The following is a 23573-nucleotide window of genomic DNA, read 5'->3' on the forward strand; positions in this document are numbered from 1 at the left end:
GATTGATTACCTATATTTGCCTACCTCTAGCTAATTCTCCACAATGCAGTCAGAAGATCTCTTTCAACTCAAATTTGATGTGTCATTCCTTTGCTTAAAACTTTAATGATTTTTAACAGGGCTCATATAGCTCTGTGTTTCTAGTCCTTCATTGTTTTCCAATTCTCTCTACTCTCTACTTGCTCTAGCTACGCTGGCTTTCTTCACTTTTCTTCACTATGACAACTTCAGCCACTCCCCTCTGCCCCAAACATTCCTTACCATCCTCCCCTGGTTTTAAGTTTTGCTTTCCTTATAGGACTGATAACAAATAATATGTGTATTTCTTATTTGTAACTTGTATACTGTATATCCTCTGTATCAGCAAAATTTTATAATAAACTTCTGTGTGCATATATATTCCACTATTTTTTGAGACTGGTTGTTAAACATTGACCCACTGATAAGCTCCAGCTGTCACAGGGCTAATTGTCTGTCCTGGTTTTCTTCCTCTGTCTGTTTCAGTTCCCCATAGCTTTACTGAGTTCCCTGGGATCACCTCTGTATCAAACTCCTTGTAAGCAAGTCCTGGTCTCAGGGGCTGTTTGGGAGAAGACTCAAACCATGACGGTCATAAAGTGCATCTGCTTTGTGCACTATTTCATCCCCTGTACCTAATAAGCGCAACATAAACAATTGTTGACTGAACAAATGAATGCGCACAGCATCCCAGAGATCCACTACTAAATAAGTGAACCTGTTGAAATCTCTTTTACTCTGGTTTATGGGTACATTAACAGTTTGCTTGGATCTGTGCTCTTCTGTGCCCCTGGAATTCACCTATGACAGGCCAATCTCCCCTAAAGATGTTCAGAGAATGACGTGGAGCCCTTGGGGAAATCAATGTGCACTACTACCATAGGAGGTAAAAGCAGAAAAGGAGAGCTCCCTTGAGAAAGGAGGGAAAAAGGAGAACTAGTGACATTAAGGTGAGATGCTGTTGCCAATGGTTACTGAAAACTGCTTGGTACATAGTGTCATCTAAATATGTGTGAGTATGTTCATGTAAAGATGTGAATGTGGGAGAAAGGGAAAGGTAGCATTTCTAATGACAACTGCTTCTATCTGCTTTTGCTTTTGCAGAAGTGGCAGAATTGATCTTAGAAACACATGATCACTGTTCAGAAAAATATTGGGAGGAGATTAAAACAGACCATTACCCTCCATACAAAGTTGGATCATACCTTAAAGAGGAAATGGGGAAGAGCCTGGAAAAGGGGGCTCTTTGAGGAGTTTGGAGAGACTGAGGGTTTAATAGCAGATGCAGCAGAGAGAGGAAGGAATATCAGTTCAATAGGGAGCAGAAAGTTAGAACACAAATTGTCTTGGGAATTGCCAAAACATGGGGAATTTCCCAAACTTAAAGTTTGAAGGACATTACTATCTCATCTGACATCTGTTAAACCTAAAATTTCTAAATTTGAGAGCTACAGGGACTTCAATTCATCTTTTTCTGAGCAATGTAAGGATTGTGTCTAGGGGTGGAGTGGAATTGTGAGTCTTTGCTGAATGGCCATCCCTTCTGCCTTTAGATGACATTTTCCTCATGAACCTCTCTGAATGATTTTTATGAACATCATACGCTTGTTAGAAAACTTATTGTTTAGTCCTCGATTTTGAAGTACAGGTGGAAAAAGGCAAAAATATTGACAATAGTAGCTTAAAATTCAGCTGAATTTTTCTCATAACTTTCTACAAGTCTTAATATTATCCTTTCTTCCTGAAATGGAGCGGTTTAAATAATAACTTTGTCAGGACTTTGTTTTTTGGCTAGGAGAGTGACTTATTGCATATTTCTTTCACTTCATGCCTACGTAGTAATCAGTGTGGTAGTTAATATATCACATGCAGTAGAGCTGGCTACAGTTCATGTTGACAAAAGTATTTACCAGTGAGAAATGTCACCTTACACGTGAAGCTATCTCTGTAACCTCCTCAGGAGTGACGTAGGGAGCAGCATTTCCTCCAGGAGTTCACAGTCCAAAACTGAAAACAGCGATGGGCCCCGTAGAGTTGACAACACTAGGGAGTAGTTAGAAAACCCCAAGCACATGCCAGACATTGTGCCCAGTGCCCTGAGGAATAAATGTTCTTTTACCTCAGGAATTCAGTCTTGAATGGATCTCAGACACACATACTAATAATTTCAATGTTGAGTGGTAAATGTTGGGTGGAGATTGGTATGCCTTTTTGTTATAGTCCGGGAAGAGGTGTGATTATGTCTTTTTGGGGAGCTGATGGGGAAAGCTTCAGAAAGAAGGTGGCCCGGGAGCAGGAACTTAAGGTATGAGTAGGAGGGCATTAGACTAGAAGAATGGAAGAGTATTATAGGCATGAGAAAAATAATTGGAGCAAAGGCACAAAAGGGTGAATATATGGACGACACATTTTGGTGTGTGGTATGGCCAGAATAGACAGCTGACTGCTGTTTCTGGACCATTTAATTGGCTCTGTCTGAGCTTTTTGGTAGGTAGAGCAAAAAGGGAAATAATCAAATTATTCCCATCAACTCTGACTTTCACGGAGTTGTTATCATTACAAATTCATTCATTTACTCCTTCGATTCATTCAACATATATTAACTGCCTATCTAGTATGTGCCAAGCATCTGCCTGGACACCAACGATGTGGCAGTGAATAGAGACGAAGTCCTTCATCTCAGGCAGCATTAGCAGCTGGGCTTTCTACCAAGTTCATTCAATTTAGCTCATCTTACTGATTCCTTTCGGTGGAATCAAAGGCTTAGGTGAGGGTAAGAAAAGCCAGCAACATGTGATGATTTAACATAGCACCTTAGATGAGCGACGTGATGGCTAATTTTATGTGTTAACTTGACTGGGTCATGGAGTGCCCAGATATTTGCTTAAATATTCTTTGCATGTCTGTTGGGGTGTTTCTGGATGAGATTAACGTTTGAATGTGGAGACTGAGTAAAGTAGGTTTCCCTCTTCTGTGTGGATGGCCCTCATCTAGTCTGTTGGAGGCCTGAATAGGACAAAAAAGGCTGAGTAATGGAGAATTCAATCTCTTTGTCTTACTGGGAATCTTTGTCTGACTTTGTCTTTGATCTGGGACTTGATCTTTTCCTGCCTTTGGACCAGAACTTGGACTGAATTTGGAAGGACGAAATTGGCTCTCCTGAGTCTCCCGCTTGCTGACTAAAGATCTTGGGAGGCCTCAGCCTCCCTAACCATGAGAGCCAATTCCCTATCTTAAATCTCTTTATATATGTAGAAAATCTGTGGGTCCTGTTTCTCTGGGGAACCCAGACTAACATAGGGGAATAAAAGACAAAACAATGTTGGACAACAGAATAGTTCTGCCAAGATTTGCTTTTCCATTTAAAATATTACAATTCATTAAGGCTGACATCTTAAATGGGATGTCTAGCAAGTGAAAAAGTCTGTAATTTGGGAGAAAGAACACTAAAGAGCTTCTCTTTTGATAGATCAGATGATCATCTAATGAACAAAAAGAAAAATGTACTGCTGTCTACACACACCTAAACCAAACCTAACTGAACTAAAACAAAACAAAATTTTCTATTCTAATGATTTCATACTATTTTTGAACAAATTGGATGCATGCTACATGGAGGACGGATTGTTGAGTTTCTCCTATATGTTTATGACTCTCATTTATATGAAATACAAGTAATTTTAATAGAGAACTGGCTCTTTGAGAAAGAATGGCTTGGGTCAAACTGCCCTGAAATATTAATAATAGAAGACCTCAGAATTCTGTACAATGTACCAATTCATTTAGTGTTCTAGAGGCATATTTTACAAGTACTTTTTCTCAGGGGATTAACTACTACATTAAACTGCTTAAGCTCAGAGATTTCTGTGAGTACTTTACTGAGATCTTAATGGCTTGGTGGGTGTTTGGTGACAGAAACCTTAAAAATTTTTCAGGCTAAAATTATCTCAGCGATTCCATGGTGCAGAACATTGGAGTTCTATCTGTCCTCTCCCTGTGCATTGGGGAGACCCAGACTGTGTTTATATGGGAGTGAAGCTCAATCTTGTCTACAGTACTCTCCCTTCTCCCATTTCCATGTATATAAATGGAAGGCCTTTTTATTGAAAAATTTTTCCTAGTTAGGGTCTTCATTTTTCACTAAAATATCTCATTTCTATCCCCAACTGGGCTGATCATGAAAGCATATGAATCTGCCTTTAATTGGCAACAGAATATTTGCACACCAGGCTCATGTCAGCAAATATAGTGCTTCTTGGTCAATACTAATCAAAAACTCAGTTATAAGATACAATATTTATAGAGCATTGACTGGAGGTTATGCAGCACATTCATTCCTTTAGATACTCTAAAATCGATCCTTGAATTAAGGTGGACTGCCAAAATGCAGCCCCTCGGAGAACTGCTCTAAACTGGGCTCTGGCATTCATTATGCATTCATTTCTCATGAGTGCCTTAAAGAAAACACCTGGCACTGATTTTATACACTAGGGAGGTTGATGCAGGCAGGGCACGGCTCACTATAACCCAGACTCTCCTCCATATGAGGACTCATAGGAGAAATTCTTTCTCTTAAGCAATTACCCTGTTGAAAGCATGCAGATTCTAAATTACGTGACTCCTATTTTCCTCACTGCATAGTCTGCTAAGAAGCTCAAAGCCAGATTCATGAACCACCTAAAGCAAATTTAAATAGCTTTATGATTATTTTGTACACAAGTTTCCCCACAGAGCTATTTGATTTTTAAAAAGGACATATCAAGATGAAATGTAACATAAAATTAGCCATTTTAAAGTCACCTATTCAGTAATTATAAATTAGTTAAATTCATAATGTTGTACAGTTACCATCTATCTATAGGTAGCTCTAAAACTTTTTCATTACCCTAAGTCACCTAACTTATTTTTGTTTTTTTTTTCTTCCATTTTCTTTCAAGTCTTTAAAATAATTTTTCTTTTCTTCCCTGGCTGGTGTGGCTCAGTGGATTGAGCACTAGCCTATGAACCAAAGGGTTGCTGGTTCCATTCCTGGTCAGGGCACATGCCTGGGTTGTGGGCCAGGTCCCCAGTTAGGGGCGTGTGTGAGAGGAAACCAGTCAATGTATCTCACACATCAGTGTTTTTCTCCCTCTCTTTTTCTTTCCCTTCTCATCTCTCTAAAAATAAATAAATAAAATTATAAAAGTAATTTTTTAAATTTTATTGATTCTAGAAAGTGGGTAAGGTGGGGCAAAGAGAGAGAGAGAAACATCAGTGTGAGAGAGGAACATCAATCGGTCTGCCTCCTGCATGCACCCTGACCAGGAATCAAACCTTCAACCCAGGCACATGTCCTGACCAGGAATCAAACCTGAGAGCTTTTAGTTTGCAGAATGATGCCCAATCAACTGAGCCACACCAGCCAGGGCTATTTTCTTTGAATTCTTAAAATTAAAAGATCTTATTGTATTTTATGCATGTGTATAAATCATCACAATTTTTACTTTGAAATTAGGTAGGATTTTAATTAACAAATTATTGGAAAAAAAAAACTAGTGACAAGCCCCAGGGCAGGAGATTGAGGAGGAGCAATCAGGGAATGGGAGAACCAAGAAGTCATTTTGTGAGAACCAGATTGAAGAGTTTCAAGAAGGGGGTGGTTAACAAGAGCTACACACCAGAAAGGTCAAGTAAAATACAGTTGGAAATGAGGTTGTTAGATTGATTAATTAGGAAGCCATTTGTGAAAATTGGGTTCCTGTAATCTGTGATTAGAAGTGAAACCTTGTGGTGATTAGGAGGTAAGATGGTAAAGACCCACAAGGCTAGGCTATTAAAAAAAAAAGACAGCATAATGAAATAGAGAAAGAAGAGGCTGGGTCTGAGGGCAGAGCACGTTTGAGGGAATATGTACTTTTTAACGATGCAGCTACTTAAGTGAAGCACAGTGTAACAGGTGGAGGAAACGTGAACGGTGGTCCTGGTTTGCAAACCACTATAGTGCGGCCTCGATAAGGCATTTCACGTCTAGGCCTGGCTTTCTTATCTGTGAAACACACTTGACTGGATTATCTCTATGGTATATTCATGAAGGGAAGGGATGTACAAACAAAATTAGAACAGTATAGCAATTTTGAAAATACAGTAATACTTTCATCATAGTTATGCTATTATTTTTACTAATCTGCCTGAAACGCTGATCTTATAATGTTTTATGATAAATCATTATGATATCCAGTGAGTATTTAATATCAATCATTTCACCAAAAGATTAGTTTTGTTTTGGCCAACTAACTTTCATGATTTAAAAGTCAAAATAGTGGTTGTTGTAGACTGTGATTGATTATAAGTGACCATAATTTCTTTGACACCTCTTCCAGCAAGAGGCAAATTCTCTCCTCCCTCCTCTTGAACCCAATGTGGGCTTCATGGCTGCCTTGCCACTAGAAAGTGAGGAAGTGACCCTGTTTCTCGGCCCTTCCTCCGCCTGTCTCTGGCAGTCCTGACTCTCTGCATCCAGCATTGTGCCCCGAGGAAGCTGTTGGAGAGGCCTACCTAGCGCAGAAATGACACCCCAGCTAACAGCTCTGGTTGAGCCCTGATTTGTCCACTACATAAGTGGACTGTCTCGGAAAAAGATCTTTAACACCAGTTGAGATACTCTGGCTTCCGTTACATGGGGCAAAGAAGAGCTGTCCCCATTGGTCCTTGCCCAATTTTCTGATTTACGGAAAAAATAAATTATTGTTGTTTTAAGCCACTAACTTCAGGGTTGGTTTGTAATAAATGTTGGTTAACATTTATTCACTGGTAATCATGTAAGCCAAATATAATTGCTATAAGTGGCTCTGCTAACATACCTTAAATGTATTTGTGAAAAACCTAGTATTCCATAAAATTGAATACTAATTGTGTACAGGGTTTATGAGGAAAATAGGATTGAGATGGACCATTCAAAACCTGTAGTATTTCAAAGGAAGAACCCTAAGTAAAACAGTAACAATTCTATAAAAACATCAGCCATAAAAAGTCTCCAGTAGCATTTGCACTTAGAATCACAATGTATCCTCATCCACCTTGTATCCTGGGGTTCGTGTTTCCTTAAAGACGTTTTTACTAATGGTTTCACCAGACAACCATCGTGGGTGGAAAGCAAAGGAGTTCTTAAAGCCACTAAATCAGCTACTTCTTGCACCAAATAGACTTTTTTTCAGAATTTTCAGTATTTTTTGGTAAGGTCTTCATATATTACTAAAGATTTCTCTTTAATTGAGAGACCGTTTGGCCCCATTGCCTCAAAAATAAACATTTTCATGAATTCAGAAGTAAACCAGGAGGACTTCGATGTTCACTGACACCCTTATCGATCAATTATACATGACCTAATTAATACTAACGAGACACACGTGGCAGCACAGACAGTATCAATGAGTGGTCAGCCTGTAGGTGGCAAATGGGAACACATCAACTGACTGTAAAGGCCTAATCCTCTGCTGCCATAGTCCCCTGTTGTGAACTTGGGCCTTATGACCTCCCTTGTCCTGGTGGGCTCTCAGCTTGGAAGCCCAGGAGAGATGGATGTTCTGTGTGGGCAGCAGTTGGAGCTCCTTTGGCTGGAGCTTCTTTCTCAGGTCAACCAGGAGGGGCTGTGAGTGCTCTCTGTGATCCTGGGGACCAGAGCTGAGGGACGGACACCGAGGGTGTCCTCCTCTTCAGAAGAGAGTGTTTCAGTGGACTGCTTTCTGTTGGCAACGCTGGTGTGCGAAAACCTTCTCCTGGGTCAAGGAGGACTTCATCACTGGTCTTTGAGGAGTGTCATAAGTTGTTTCCTGAGAGGATGTTGTTATCTAGCATAGACTTTGAGGGAAGAAAAAACTCACCAGGTAGACTGTGTCCTTCTCTGCCCAGTGTACCAAGCCCGGGTTGACCAAGAGCAAGTTCTGGACTCAAAGTAGCATCCTGAAAAGTGAACACAGAAAGACAGATGTTGAGAAGTGTCATTTTTCTGTGTATGAGAAGGGCTGCAATCTATACCTTCCTTTTCATTTAAATTTAAACATTTTTTTAGTTGATTTGAATCTACTATGGATTTTGATATAGGTTCTGGTACAGAAATGTGTCCTGAACAGAATGCATGCATTGATACAGTAGTAAAATACCAGCTAATGGCTCCTTGGCTAATTGTCTCTCTGTGCAGGGTTAACTCAATGGAAATACTTTGAATTATGTCAGTCATGTTTGAATTTATGAATTGTTTGTTTACAGAGGGAATAGAGCTTAGTTGGTGCTTCCACTTACGTGCTGCAGTAACAACTTTTGGCATAAATTAAATGAACATAGCTTTAAATGAAATATAAAAACTATCACTAAATTTATTATTTTTACTTCATAAGATATTATACTTATGAGATCCCTATAAATAAATATATACATAAGACCTTAATACTTAAGAACTAACTTACAAATTATGTTGATGTTTATATTTACTTCCGGAAGTCAAATTTAAATAATATATTCTGCATTAAGTTTCTTTTCAGTACATGAACATGTGTTTATTTTATCAAAAACAGATACAATTTTTTAGTTGAAACAAAGATCTTACTACATGTAAGGAAACTTTGAATTTTAGGATATTTAAAATGCAAGGTATTTTATATTTTATGAGTAATGATACTGAAAGTGGGAAACCAAGGACTGCTTGTAAAAAGCAGTAACTGGTACTGCAGAGGAGAGTTTGCCCTGTTCAGTCTTTAAGTTGATTTTTGGTGGAATTTTTTGAGGTTTTGTTTTTATTTGAAGAACAAAAGGACAACAAGCTCACCGTTGTGATATCAGCAAAGAGAGCAGGCATCACTGACTGGGTGCTGGGAGCAGAGCCAGGCGATGAACCAACAATTTCTGTGGATGAAAAATCACAAGGTTTGAGTGTTTCTTTATTTTCCCTTTTCCTTTTGTGCTTGGGGCAGGAAAGCGGTTAGGGCTGGAAATGTAGCAATAAGAAGTTCTTAAGGAGTGGTATAATAGACATTAAGAAGTCAGCATCACATAAGCTAATGGTCATTGATCTGAGTGGTAAATTGACAGATGCGAGGCATGTATCTTGTATGTTTATGTGATGAGAAGAGTAATTAAGGTGGGTTTTTAAGGTGTTTAGTTTTATTGTACAGATTTGGACTAAGTAGACAGGCTGATTGGCAAGGCCAGTAAGGACGAAAACAACTGAACTGACAAAGAAATAAATGGCTGGGATAAACACTGGAACTAAGAATCATTCGCAGAGTCCTCCTTTCAACCCAAAGCCTGATACTCAGAACACCTCAGACAGTTCAACAAAAAGACAAACCCATAGTACCAGAGGATCTCTGAGATGAGTCTGAAGTTCACCTTTTCTTGCCCAGTAGATTCTATTGCCCTGCTTATACAGTACCAAGAGATCTTTGTAGAGTTTCTCAGTGTCCAGTTTGACTGTCTAAACCAGAGAGACAGAACTGGCAGAGAATGTCAGTTTTGTGCCATGTCATACTGAAGTGTCATTTCTGTTGTCTATCTATTTGGCCAGGGATACTGGGCCTACTAGTTCCAGTAGGAACTCCAGAAGGAGTTCCATTCCAGACAGCCACTGAAGACTTTGTGTGCCTGATTATCTCATTGACTTCTTTAGATCCTCTCTCCTCTTCTCTCCTCACTACTTTCTGCCCCAGGAAGTTGACTTATATGGACTATGTCAGTGATTGCTTGCCCTCTGTCTTGGGATGGCTTGGGGTTTTAGGCAACCCTTCAGGCCTAGAGGAGGAATAGAATCTTACTGCTTCTAGCCCCAGGGAACTGTCCTCTTTCTTTGGGCATTATGGAAAACTTTATAAATAGTCTCTTTATCAAACTCATCTTAAATTATTGTAATTTGAATGTGCCATCTCTATCCTTCTGAGACCTGACCAATTTACCAGACCAGGGAATCTGGGTTTTTCCAGGGGAAGAAAATCGTCCAGGGGTTCTTCTCTTTCCCTGGGTTCTACTTCATGATGTGGTTGAGCTGGACGTAACTGAAATTCTTGGCTTCTCCTAGAGCTATTCTTGGTGCAAAGTGGTTACAAAGGTTCATCAAATGACATACAGGTTGGATTGAGGAAACTGACAGAAACGGTACTATCCATGGTGTGCCTGTCACAGAAATGATTGCCTCTACAAGGCTCAATTAAAATGACAATGACCATGATACATTCACAACTTGTAGTCTGTCTTTCAGAATGAGGACAAACCTGGAACTATGAAATTACCAACTGACCATCAGTGAACTGAATTGTCCCCAGATGCAAAGATTTGTCTTCCTGTAGGGCTCTGCTGATCAGCTTTTTGAGGTCTAAAGTTGTGAGATAGGTTTCTGGTTGCTTGTCCTCCTCCATCATTCCATGAAGGACTCTTTCACTTTCAATTTTGTTTGAATCAGAGAACAGCAGATCACTTGCAGGACCTTTTGCTTCTGCAATGTCTCTTGTAAAGATGGCCATAAGTCGCACCTCTGTGGAGCTGGAACTGTAGAAGCAGAGGACACATCACACTCAGAGCCATTGTTAATGTGCCTTGGAAAGAGAGTTACTATGTTGTTACGAAGCTGCAGGACAGCTTCACCCTCTTTCCTGATGGGCAAAGAATGTCCCATTTCAAAGTCTCAATGTTCATCAAAAATTTGAAGTGTGACTAAGAATTGACATATATTTTAGTTCTGAATCAGAATGTCAGGAGGGGAGTTAAGTCTGCCTTGAAGAGGCACTACTAACTGAATCAAGTGACTATAGATTTTTACTTTAGGTCTTTGTGAAAAAGTGTTAATTGTCAAGAGTTGCTGTTATTGACCAGTGTTTTTGATGGTCTTATAAGTAAAGTCATGCAGTGCCAGTCAGCAAGAAGGATGAACTGCCCTTTTTTCTACAATTAGCTTCCTTTAAAATGTGAAGTAGCAATGTAGGACATAGCGGTGGGGCCACAGTAGTGTGTCCGTGTTGTTACTGGTTCAAAGCTTCAGTTCTTAGGGCTATTTCTCTTCCACTTTTTCAAGGAGTATTTTTAAATAAAAAAAAAAAATGTCTAAATTAAACATAACAATCTTTTTACCAAGCTGCTTTAAAAATAACATCTTGGAAGGTGTGAGAAAGGAGAAAGGGAAAGAACATGTGATTAACAATATTCATTATCATATTTAATGACTCAGTGACTTTTTGCATGATAAAACACAATAGAATTCTCTGCAGCTATGTCCTGTAGGATCAGGTTTTACTTTCTTGTGTATGCCGTTAAATCCACACAGAGGGATGCAAAGTGCCTTAAAGTCCACAGGAACTGATGACGTGTGTCCTTGGCAGTTCTTCGGGCTGTACAATCAAAGTCTATAGTTCATTGTTTCTCTAGTCAGTTATAGGATCCAAAGCTGGATCCTTATTACTGAGTTTTCTAGGGTACAGTGGGCCATTTCCCAAGTCAAACTAACCTTGAAACCAAGGAGCAAATTAGTTTCTCTGCTTTAACCCAGACAGGTTGGCTGCATATATGAGTATACATTCAGGCAGACAACTTCCCATCATAAATGACATTTTTGTGAAAGCATTCTTGCATCACAGGTTTGTGCCTTTATGTTTTTCTAATGGGATTTTGAGTTTTATAGTTACTCGTTTGCAGATCCAGTCATTGTTTATCTGTTTATCTCAGGCAGTGATTTTGATTCCAGAGTTTTCCCCCTACTACTAAATAATGGGTTAGTTACATCCACTTACATAGGAAATCATTAAAAGGTCAATGAGTTATCCCAGACTTTATATGTAAAATTATTTGTAAAAGTTCACCATATAAAGTTATGGGGGAAAATGTACTATATTTTAAAACATTAAAATAAAAATCTAAATAAATTACCCATCTCTTTCTTTCTTGGGTCTTGGTTTCATCATGCACAATGGTAACATGCAAAGAAGAAAGAATTTTTATGAAATTTATTGAGACATTCAATGTATCACTTCATATACCCCAAAAATTCTTTCTTTTATTTTTCATATTTGCCCAGAACTTTGATGGAAACATACAAACTATCATCAGAATTTGAATGAAAAATTTAAGCACTGTATAAATCTCAGAAAGTAAACACAATTATATGATGTTTCTCATTAAAATATTAACTTCAGTTCAAAAATTATTTGTACTTTTGGTTCTAAACTTTTTGAGTTCCTCATATTTTTCCTAAAGAGACAGCAAATACAGCCTATACATCTAACATTTTAAATTGTGCTAGTGCCAGGAAGTTTTTAAAACATATTTTATAAATGAATTTCTTGCCTGTTAATAGCATTAAATGATTAAATTCTAAAGATAATGTATCTGAGGCTGGACGCTGGGGCTGTTGTTTTGTTGACTGGTTGTTTTTTTAATTGCTGTAATCAGTAAGCCTTGAGAGAATGGTACAATTCACCAGGAACTGGTTGCAAGAAAAATAAACACCTGTAAACAGGGTGGGTGGTCTGCACCAGGGAGTTCGCAGGCATCCTCATTTAACCTCTTCAACAGTACCATCAGCCCCCATTTCACAGAGGAGAGAACAGGCAGAGAGAGGGAGTGCTGTCAGTTGGCAAGTTGCAGAGCCAGGATTCAGACCCTGGCCCTCCTGACCTTGGCCCTCCTGACTTTGGCCTGCACTCAGTTGCCAACACCACTACCAGCTCATGCCTGGAAAATAGACCATTTAGTCTTCAAACTGACAAATACATTTTGGAATTTTCTGGATATATGCGAATTTAATTTAGAAGCTATATTCAGTGTTTTCATTGCAGATGAGAGTTGCCAACAAAGACACCCTACATGTGATGGGGGTTCATGTTGCTTTCATCTCGCTTTCCCCTCTTGATGGAACATGACTGAATGGACTCTGCTACTACTTTCCTTATGTGGACACAAGAGAGAATTTATGACTATCTCACTGGGATGCCCTGAGGGGAGGGACTTTCTTCTGCATCAACCAGATGTTGACCCAGGACTGGCCTCTTGTTTGCTTTTGGTTATAGTTTGTAATCCATGACGCTCCTGAGAGAGGCCAAGCTTCCTCTGCCAAGACCCTTGTCCCGCTCATTTTTTTAAATTGCTTTATTGAGACCTTGGCTGGATAGCTTGGTTGGTTGGAATGTCCTCCCATGTGCCAAGGTTGTGGGTTTGATCTTCAGTCAGGGCATATGCAAGAATCAACCAGTAAATACATACATAAGTAGAACAACAAATCGATGTTTCTCTCTATCTTTCTAGCTCTAAAATCAGTAAGTTAAAGTTAAAATTGCTTTATTGAAGTATAATTATAATGAAACAGACCTCACATGTTGAAGACATACAATTTTAAGGTTGACACTACTACATGCCAGTGTGATAATTGTGGCAATCAAGATAGCACATTTTATCACCCAGAGACTCACTTATACCCCTGTGTACTCTTGCCCTCCCATCCTTCTCTGCCTCATCCTCCCCAAGCAACTACTGATCTGGTTTCTGTCACTATAGATAAGTTTCCATTTTTTAGCGTTAAATGTAAGTGAAACTGTAATGTACTTCCTTTTGCCTGATATCTTTCAACTTAAGTATTTTGAGGCCAATTCATGTTGTGTATTCCAGTAGTTCCTTTGCTGAGTCATAGTTTATGGTAAGAATATGCCACAATTTGCTTATTTATTGCTCTGTTGATGGACATTTGGGTTGTTTCCAGTTCTTGGCTATTAAAAATAAAGCTGCTGTGGACATTTGTGTACAAGTCTTTGGGGGAGTATACCCTCCACCTAGCCTGAATGATTGTTAATAGTTTCCCGTATGTATTTTAAGAGATAATGTAATATTTAAATTGAATCTTTTACTGATCATCCTTATAACTGTATTAATAATGCTTTCCAGTTGTATTGAGAGAGTCAAATGAGGTCACTGATATAAAAGTACTTATTTAATTATAGGTCAGGTTTTATACAAATGAGCTGAAAAAAAGGCCATACCAGGAGACATATAAGATTTTAGGTCTTTTGTGGAGTCTGGCTCATGAGAAAGCAATTTTCTTTATAGTGAGCTTGCTTTACAATATTCTGAGCATTGTTCTTAACGATTAAAAGTTTGTGATACAGCATATCATTTATTGTATTTGGGTCACATTTTGGGGAGAGACTAAATTGTTTATTGCATAATAGAAATCATTGGGAAAATGCGATCAAATTTACTTTAAAGCATAGTGGCAGAAATAAGAACAAATTCTTGCAGAGATAAACACATGAAAAAAATTACAGCTTCAAGAGATATATCTTTGAAATTTTTACCTTACGAGATTTAATCAAGCTAACGTTTTAATTTTCTTCTGTAATTTACATTTTTCACTTTTAGTTTTCCATTTGTTTGAAAGGAGGGAATAACGAGCAATTGAGCATTCACCAAAAAAACCCTGTTCCTATCATTTCCTTCAGCTTTAAATTAACAATTTGTTCTTCAGCTGCAGTGATTTATCCAGAAGACCTTGCCATCTATGCAGAATATTCTCCTATCATCTTTTATTTCTCTCTAATCCATCTGATTTCATATGAAATACTGTGGAGCAGCATCTCGAAACAAAGAAAAATGAGTCTGTTTTGGTAAATATTAAGGGTTTCATCTTCTATAACTTTCACTTCCCAATGTTTCCTTCCTCCAGAATTATACAAATTAAAGAGGCTGGGCAGCTTCAAGAGAAGTAACCTGGGGGACCCCCGGGAAGCGCCCTTTGTGAGGGCGGAGGCCTGGCTCTGCCCGCCTTTCTGCCATCAGACACCAGACAGCAAAGGCCAGGAAGGGCTCCTGCTTCACCCACTTGACAAACCCCCCTTGGGGCACAGAATCACAGTCTGTCACACCAGGGCTGACGTTTACCCCACGGAGCATTGAAAAAATATATTATGATCCTACTTGTAGATGTTTTGAATAATGAGAACTTAAAGATGCAAAAAATTTTGCCAAAACTTAATGAACGTCTATTAGAATGTCGAGATGCTGGAGGATATAGGCCTGCTAAGAAAACACCATCAAACCCTGCTGTAGTGTGGCACTGTTTGATAGTTTCCTTTCTTTTCTTAAAAGTTTCATCCACTAGCTTTTCTGTGGTAACATATTACTGTGGTTTGGATATCATTGTCTCTGTCCACCCCACTCCTCCAGCCCCTCAGCCTCACAGTTTCACCTGGCTCTTTAGGGTCAACTTGACTTATTTAAACAAGAAGATATTTAGCATTGATAGGAAACTAAGCAATCAGACACCAAGGTAACTAACTAATTGATAGGTTTTTTGATTTGTCTATACTGAGGTATTTGTCTAAGAGGTTTGCCAAGAACATTGCCAAGGACGGCAATGAGCTCCCTGAGAGTGCTGTGCTCCTGCCCCCGGAGGGAGGAAGGCGCGCAGCCCCAGCGGTGCCCTTCCAAAGCCACCCACAGTTGGGTTCTAAGGAAACAATTCCCTTATCTGAGATGTAGTCAGCTTTGGGGATTTGGCAGAGCTAAATAATTGGGGGAATGGGGGTGTTATAATCTGCATGACATCATTTTTAAAAGAGAATGGAAAGCAAGTAATGTAAAAATTGAGAAGAGTCCAATTCTCTTACTTACCCAAATCCTAGCACATGAATTTCTTTGAATCCTGGAAGTTTCTTAAATACCTTTTGCATCTGTAGAGAGAAAAAAATTTATGAAATACTCTTGATTCTACTGGGTAAGGTCTTATCTAACTGTAAGAGCCTAAAGACTTTTGATGATTTAGGGGAAAAGTGGAGAATAGATACAGTGATTGAGGCCAGGTTTATTCTTAGTCATTTCTGAGACCTAAAGGAGAGTGTTTTGCTATTTATTTAAAAGTTGTAAACCTGTAATAGGGTAGTTCTGATTTGTTTTAAAGGTTATTTCATAAAGTATGAAATAACTTTAAGATGGTACTTGGAACAAGTTTTTTTGGTTATGGGTTCTTTATTTATACACACGGAATAGTTATAATATTTTCTGAACTGAATTGCACAATTTGGAAATATCTACGGTGTTAAAAAAATTATTAAAGTCAAAATGGCTGCTGTGCCTAAATAAAATGTTTAAAGCAGATTCTAATCCAATATATTACATTACAGTGGCTCTTAGATTTATGTAAACTTTACAATAAAGTTCCTTAAGTTTACCTTGCTAATGAGGCATTTTATCAGAATATTTCACAACTGTTATCCTCAATTACTTCCCACCTACTCCCGTCTGGATTCTGCTCCTGGGTTCCCCAAGGGGGGAGGGTTCCCTCCAGGCCATTGTCTCTCAGCTCTCTTCAAATCCAAGGGCATTTTTATTTCTTTCTCCATGCTTTCCCTGCCTTTTTTCTGGTCCTTTCTCCATTTCTCTGACCGCTCTCTCAGTCTTTATCCTATTCCTGTCTTCACTGTAAGGATTCTGCAAGTTTGGGTCCTCAGCCCCTTCATCCCACCCACTTTCCTCTTTATTTGGTAAGTCTGACCGTGGGCTCTGTGCTGGGCTCTAGGGACACACTGCTGTATAGATGGACAGGCACTGCCCACCCAACTTACTTGTATGAAGTGTGGGAGGCAAACAAATCCAAGAGGAAAAGGTGGTAGTTCAGCAGTGAGGAGGCGTGGGAGGGAGAGCAGGGTGAAAGGGAGGGAGGCTGAAGACGTGAACAAAGACTCCACCCTGGCCTTGTCCTGCCTTCCTTGTGCCCACTTCCCTCTGCCTCTCGTTGGGAATCTCATTTCTCCCATGGCTTCAGTGATCACTTGAGACACAGTTTTGAGTTCTCCACATGAATATCCCAATTTTGCCACTAATTAAATATGCCAAAGCCAAGTCACTCTTTTCCTCCCAAGTCCGCCTTCCCTCCTGGGCTCTCCCTCTCAGTAAGGGTCATGACCCCCATCACCTGCCAAGCCAGGGAGCCCAGGCTCCCAAGACACCTTCCCTCGTGCTCCTCAATCCAGTCACCACATCCTGTTCATTTGAATCCTACATGCCTTCTGTTCCCATCATATTCTTCTTATTCACATGGCCAGCATACCCTCCCTCTCTCCCTTCTGATATTACTGAAACTGTTTTCTGGGTATGTGGGGGGAATGGAAGAGAAATGTTTTTTGGATGAGTTGGGGTGGGGAGAATTGGGGAGCTGTTTCCTTGACTACTATTTTTTCCAAGTTAATCATTCCATATCTGCTGCTCTTCCCTAAAAATCCTTTGATGGGTTGCACTGCCTGTTGAATGAAATCCAATATTGTAGAATGGCACTTAAGACCCTTGGCAATCTACTCTCCACTCCCCAAGTATCTTACCATTTGCACTTCCTGCCATTTACTCCCTTGGCCAAAATACTGTATCTTCAAGTCGTATTAAACTAACCACCTCTCTCCCCAAATACAACACGTACTTCTTTCAGACGTCTATACATTTTTTTCTTGTTTGTCCAAGATGCAACTTCTACTTTCTGCTCATTGGCTACCCCTCACGTCTCCTGCCCATCTTTCAAAGTCAGCTCAAATATCTTCTCTGCCGAAAAGCATTTGTAGGGCCCTAAAGTCAGGTTCAGTTTTCTCTTCCCCCTACTGGTCTAGAACTTATTGCTGTAGGTTCCATAAAACAGTCTGTGAGGTGCATGTTTCCCTCACAGAGATTATGCCACTTGGGCTCAGGGATTATGTCTTATTCACCTTACCTCCCAGTACCTAGCAAACTGCCATTTGCAACATAGGGACTCAGTGCGTTTTGTTTAATCAAGTTGGGTGCATGTCTTGTTCTCTGAGCTCATCAACATGCCGCTGCATTGGCAGTGCACCTGACATTACTGCAAACCTACATTATCTATGCCGAGGGCTAGAGTGGCGAGGCACAGATAATCCCCAAATCGCTCATATTGGGGCTCGGAGTGTATCATGGATTTCTTCTCTCAGCAGACTGATTTACTTTCTAAATTATATTTTCTTGCATCCATTTTAGTATAGGTCTTTTTCCCTGAGTGTATGGTAACTGCAGCGATGAAGATAACTCAGCTTTTGGGTGATAACGGGATAGATGTATAAACCTGAGTTTAAATATTGCTTCTGCTACTTTCTAGTTGCATGACCTTGAGTTTATTACTTAATTTCTCTGAATAATCTTGGCCTCCTTAACCAAAATGAGGTAATAACACCTATCTCATAAGGTTGCTATAAGGAATAATGAGTAAGTACCTAACACACAGTAGGCAGAGAGTCAGCGATATTGATTGATTTATTTATTTACTATTCTCTATCTCTCCGACTGGATCACTAGCTCCTTGATAGTCCCATTTTCTTTTACTTCCCCAGTGGCCACACTGCACAGAGCCCAGCAGGGGCAGAGCAAGCTTTCAGCCAGTTGTTTTGAAAGATTAGGTGTGGGGAAGGACTAGATGAGGGTCCCCATAGGGTCAGCAGCAGGGGGCCTGGGAGTGAGTTTCTGTGCCTCTGCTCCTACCCACCCCTCCATGAGCTACTAAGAGATTAGGTTCTGCAGAGCTGGTCTTTATTCTGGGGGCAGGTGGGAGAGAGCTGTGTCTGTGCTTCAGGTCTGCTCTGGCCTCTTGTGACTAATGGTGTTGGGGTCACAAAGCATTTGTCATGCCATTCCGGTTACAGCACCTAGGACTTAATGTTTGAGAATGAGCAGAAGATTCGGATCCTTACTGGTTTCTCATTCTTGTCCAGGATACCATAGATCCTGTTATACATGTGGTAACAATCAATCAAGTGCAGAGCTGCTACCGCAGAAACCATAGCTACTAGCATAGGCTGTGGGATGCATCCCCGGGGGTGGGGGGTGCTGTCCTCCCGGAATGCTTGTGGCAGCGGCTCCAGCAGACGGACGGGATTTACTGCTGTGTTCTGTGCCCTCTTTGTGAACCTGTCTGTGATGGATTTAAGAATCAGCTTTGCTTAGAAGGATGCAGAAGGTATCTAGGGAAGAGATGACAAAGGCCTTCAGTTAACTCTGCTAAATAATCTTCTGGGAACCTTCCAATCATGCAGCTCTAACCACTAAATTGCTAATTAAGTGTCCAGTTAACCTTATTAATAACACTAAATGCACAGGAGCCTCCCTGATTCTGCTGAAGTGTAGGCTAACGGGGCTATAAAAGGCAGCTGTGTTGAGTTCTCATGAATGTTTGCAAAGGAGAAAGCATTCAGACAACAACTAAGCATTCCTTTTGACATCTGTATTAAATTGCTCATTAAGTTTATTGTGGGAATTAAATTACTGCAAAGCACCGTCCATTAATTCCCGATTAGGTCCAAATGACTGCGCTAATGCAAGTGTCGGGCGGTGGCGGGGCTGGTTGGTTATTTGATGGCAGGCTTTGAGGCGGCAGGACTACACGAGAGCCGGGGGGGAGGAGGACAGGTGCTCCATGCAGAGGAGCTTCACCTTTGAGAAGCCAGCGACTGTGCCAAGGGATAACCAGCCGGACTGGGGTGATCGGTCTCTGGAACAAGACCAAGAAAAACATACTCTTCTTTGGCTAATAAATATCTCAGAGGCTGGAGGGGGCATGTTTATTTGATAAGGATAAATATTGGGGAAAAACAGGAATTATAGCATAGCGGCTAAGAGCAGGGGTTCTGGCACCAGGCTGGCCAGGTTGGATTCTTGGTTCTGCCTGTTAGTAGGGGTGACATTGTCGGGAATATGAATTCACCTCCTTGCGCCTCGGTGTCCTCACTTGTAAAAAATAGGGATGATATTTCTTATAAGATTGTGTGAAAATGAAATGAGTTAATATATAAAAAACATTAAGGACAGTACAGTGATATTATTTCTATACATAGTGCTTTAGACTTGGAAAGGGACTTTGAGGTCATTTTTAATTTCTAAATGAGAAATGTAAGGTCAGGGAAGTAATCTGCAAACTCTAATGGCTTTTTCTTGGCAGAAACAAGACTACAAGTATGATTTTTAAAAAATTATAGCTTAATTGCATTATTCTACATCAGGTTGTTTTAGGTGCTTAGAAAATTAACAGCAGGTGAGTGGAGGCAGTCTATGGCCAACACGTTCTGTAAGGATTTGCTCAAGAGAATATTTCAGAAAACAAATAGAAAAGATAACAGGTCATTTAAAAAATTCGTTCTATCTAATAATCCATATCTAAGTATTTTCTGGTTCATAAATACCCCATACTGATGCTTTCTCTTTGAAGTTTGTTAGAAATGATTTTCTACATTTTACTGACAGAATGTTGATGCAGGAAGAGGATGGAGGTTAAAGGTGTTTTTCTCTCACCTTTTCTCCAGTTGAGAGGAGGTAAGCACTGATTTCTCCAAGTGGGAGAAGTAGGGGCCTGTTTGTTTCCTGACCTTGCTGGATAAGTTGCTTGGGCTGTCTGTAAATGTGGTTTATAGTTATGTCATCTCATGGGGGTTCTATTTTACATTCCATTTCTACAGTCAGGGGCTGAGCAGTGACTGCATCCAAAGCTCTGTATTAGGCAGTGAGGCTACAGAGATGAAAGAAGCAGTCCCTGCCCTCAAGGGGAAGCTCATAGCCTCTCCATTGTAAGGGTGATGGGTGTGCACAGAGGAAGGAATGGAGCCAACAAAGGCCATAGACCTGTAAACAAATAATTTAAGACAGAGTAACAGTGTTGTGACAACAGTGGGCACCAGGTGTTAGCCCAGAGGAGAGGCACTGAACCCAGAGTGGGTAAGGAGGATTAATTTTTCAGGACATTTGTTAAGTGAAATTAAGGAAAAGTGTTCCAGATGGAGGAGGCATCACAGGTAAATCGTGGTGAGGAAAGATGTGCAAGCAGTGTTTACCGTTGGACAGTAGAGTGGAAAGAAGGGGATGGTAAGGAACTGGTGTTAAGATGAGGCTGGAGAGAAAGGCAGGGGTCTTCTCGTGGCATAGAGGTGCTGCGTTCAGCGTGGCAGTTTGGGTTTATTGTGCAGGGAGTGATGAGCCTTTTAACTCAGTCAGGGAGAGGCAGATAGGGGGACAGTCAGGGATGAAAGACACATCTTGGGACAGCTCTGCAGTTTAGTGATGGATGGCATGGACAGCATAACTGCCTTAAAAATGTCATGGCTTTAAATTGCATCAGAGTGCACAAACGGAAATATTATGTAAGATGAAGTATTATAGATTGAAAATTCATATTTCACTCTAGCCTGTACCCTAGCTGGTGTCTACATGGACATTTTAGACATATAGAATATCTACTTAGTGACTCTAAGAAAATCTAACTGTAAATGACTTTGAAGATGAAAAAGCTGGAATGGAAAACTTTCCTAGAGATCTACTTTTTCTAGAATTTTGGGACCCATTGCAGTTTTTAATTTTTTTTTAATGGTTAAAACTGAATGCCTGGTCACAAGAGGTTGGAACTATTAGCCAGCAGGGTTTATTTCTTATTTCTCAGACTGAGAGTCTAGATGTGGGCTGTGGTTGTGGGGGTCTTGTTCACTCACCTGAAGTCGAGACTTTGACACTAGCTCTTGGTAGTGGGGGGACTGGGAGTCAGCGAGCTCTGCCTCAAACTTCTGGTCTGCCAGGGAGATGCTCAGTTCCACCTTCTGCTCCAGGGGACCCTCGGCTTCCACGGAGAATTCTCTCTCTCTTTCCTAAGTTAAAAAGGTCTTCTATTAATATAAACCACATGCAAATGGTTTTATTTTATAACATAAATAGATTTTTTTTTGTCTCAAGAAGTGAATTATGAAGGTTCTAGTGTTCTTAGAATAAAAGTCCTATTAACTAGAGGTAACCTATGGATTTAATGGAGTGACAAAATATCAAAACTCCAGTGAATTAACTATTTAGAATCTTTGATACACTGTCATTTTACAAGTGCGTGCTCTTCATGAAGGCATTTACACAAACATACTCACACACATAATTTATATATATTACTGGAACTTTACTAGGATTGTGCCATGTATATGTGCAACTTTATAAATACTCTTTGATGAGGATTAGATCAGACAAAATAACCTATGGATGCTGAGATTTTACTTGATATATTCCTTTTTTAGAGAAGAGTCTAGACTGGTTTAATAAAACCATTTGTTCTTAATTTTACAATGAAACTTGTTAGAAGGCACTGTCAGATCAAGAAAGGGTTTGAAATTTCTCTCCGAAGGAATGGCATATTTGGGCTGCCTTTGGAAGAACATGGCTAAAAATAGCAGTACTGTTCTGAGGACCAGGATTCAGCCTTTGATGCAATGTGGGAGTGGTCATCCCTTTTGTCCTTTGTTTTGAGGTTAAGCAGGAACCTTGCATTGTTCTCAATTCCTGTGGGCTCCAAGGGCTCAGAGCAAACCTGGAGCTGTGTTTTAGACCTGGGTTTGACAAATTTTTAGCATTGGGTACCCAGATGATCCTGAGATCTGCATAGCTTTCTCAAAAGAGTAAAAAACATTTCTATGGAAAATCAACTTTCTCTGGTAATGAACACAGTGTCTTACAGTGATATTAGAGTTATGAAAGCCAAGAGACAAGCATAACCAATGGAAAATGCCATGAGAGGCAACACTCATCTGGGTGGTAGCTGATGTAGTTTCTCCTCATTTCTTAACACAAACTCCTCTCTCCCATGGGCAGTGAACAGCAGAACAGCCCGTAACTTTAACAGGACACATGGAAGATGCGGATTCACACTTACGGGGCTACTAAAATTTGATTAACGGAAAGGTTTGTATTCATTTGCTCATTTTTTTCACTCAAATAATACACATGAGCATCTGTATGGGTATAGCACAGTGCTAAGACCTATGGGACGTTGAAGGTACGGCATGTGCTATTATCCTCTAGGAGTTTACCACTTCATTAGGCAGACCTGAAGTTCCCAAGGGACATTTAAATAAATCCTTTAGCTACATTACAGAGAAATTTCACAGCTTACCCTTAACCACTGGATTAATTTTTCATGCCTCGCCCCCAGCACCCTCAGTGACTCCCTAACTACCTGTGGGATAAAACCCAGACTCTTTTTCCTGACATTCAAGACTCCCCATCATCTCATGTCCACCTGCTTGAACTGCTTTAGTCTGTCTCCCTTCTTCCCGCTCTGGCCAGCAGAAAGCTCGAGTACTATTCCGAGGCATCACGTTGCTTGTGCCGGGCTCCTGACTAAGAAAGACTCTCCTCACTGCCCCCCATGCCCAACTCCAGCCATTGCACACACACACCCTTTTTTACTTCTTTCTGCTATCTCATGGTTCATTAGAAGTAATAACTCCTCTGACCGTGTAGGGTAAAAGTCGTTTCCTTTCCTCTGACCTCCTGTAGCAGTAAATAACATCTGAATTGCTTCTTTGGTACCTCTGATAGATTCCCTTAGAGTCTTTTTTAAAATATGCTAATCTTGTCACACCATATATAATCTCCTTGAATTCAGCATGATTCTCCTACTTCACAAACTCTCCCAAATTAAAAAAAGAGTCAATTTATGTATAAGACTCTCAATGAATATACATGACTTGGGGTCATATCCTTTGCCCCCTATCCGGGCCTGTCATTTGTCCCAGTCCACGCATCTGCCATCTTGAATCACG

The 23573-nt window shown here is 40.1% G+C and overlaps 1 protein-coding gene across 2 annotated transcripts in view; it reads right to left on the minus strand.

The window, feature by feature from the left end:
• The window catches only part of IMPG1 (interphotoreceptor matrix proteoglycan 1), a 118335-nt gene that overhangs the window by 58343 nt on the left and 36419 nt on the right, over window positions 1-23573 (minus strand). For both annotated transcript variants that reach the window (XM_037132991.2, XM_053663918.1), the window contains exons 7-12: window positions 21486-21638; window positions 15634-15692; window positions 11902-11922; window positions 10283-10530; window positions 8819-8895; window positions 7878-7956 (exon numbers count right to left, since the gene is read on the minus strand). In XM_037132991.2, coding sequence (XP_036988886.2) covers window positions 7878-7956; window positions 8819-8895; window positions 10283-10530; window positions 11902-11922; window positions 15634-15692; window positions 21486-21638 — 637 coding nt within the window. The remainder of the gene's footprint in view (window positions 1-7877; window positions 7957-8818; window positions 8896-10282; window positions 10531-11901; window positions 11923-15633; window positions 15693-21485; window positions 21639-23573) is intronic.

Source organism: Artibeus jamaicensis, unplaced genomic scaffold (genome assembly GCF_021234435.1).
Source record: "Artibeus jamaicensis isolate MK-2021 breed Jamaican fruit bat unplaced genomic scaffold, CSHL_Jam_final contig_1127, whole genome shotgun sequence".
NCBI classification, from domain to species: domain Eukaryota; kingdom Metazoa; phylum Chordata; class Mammalia; order Chiroptera; family Phyllostomidae; genus Artibeus; species Artibeus jamaicensis.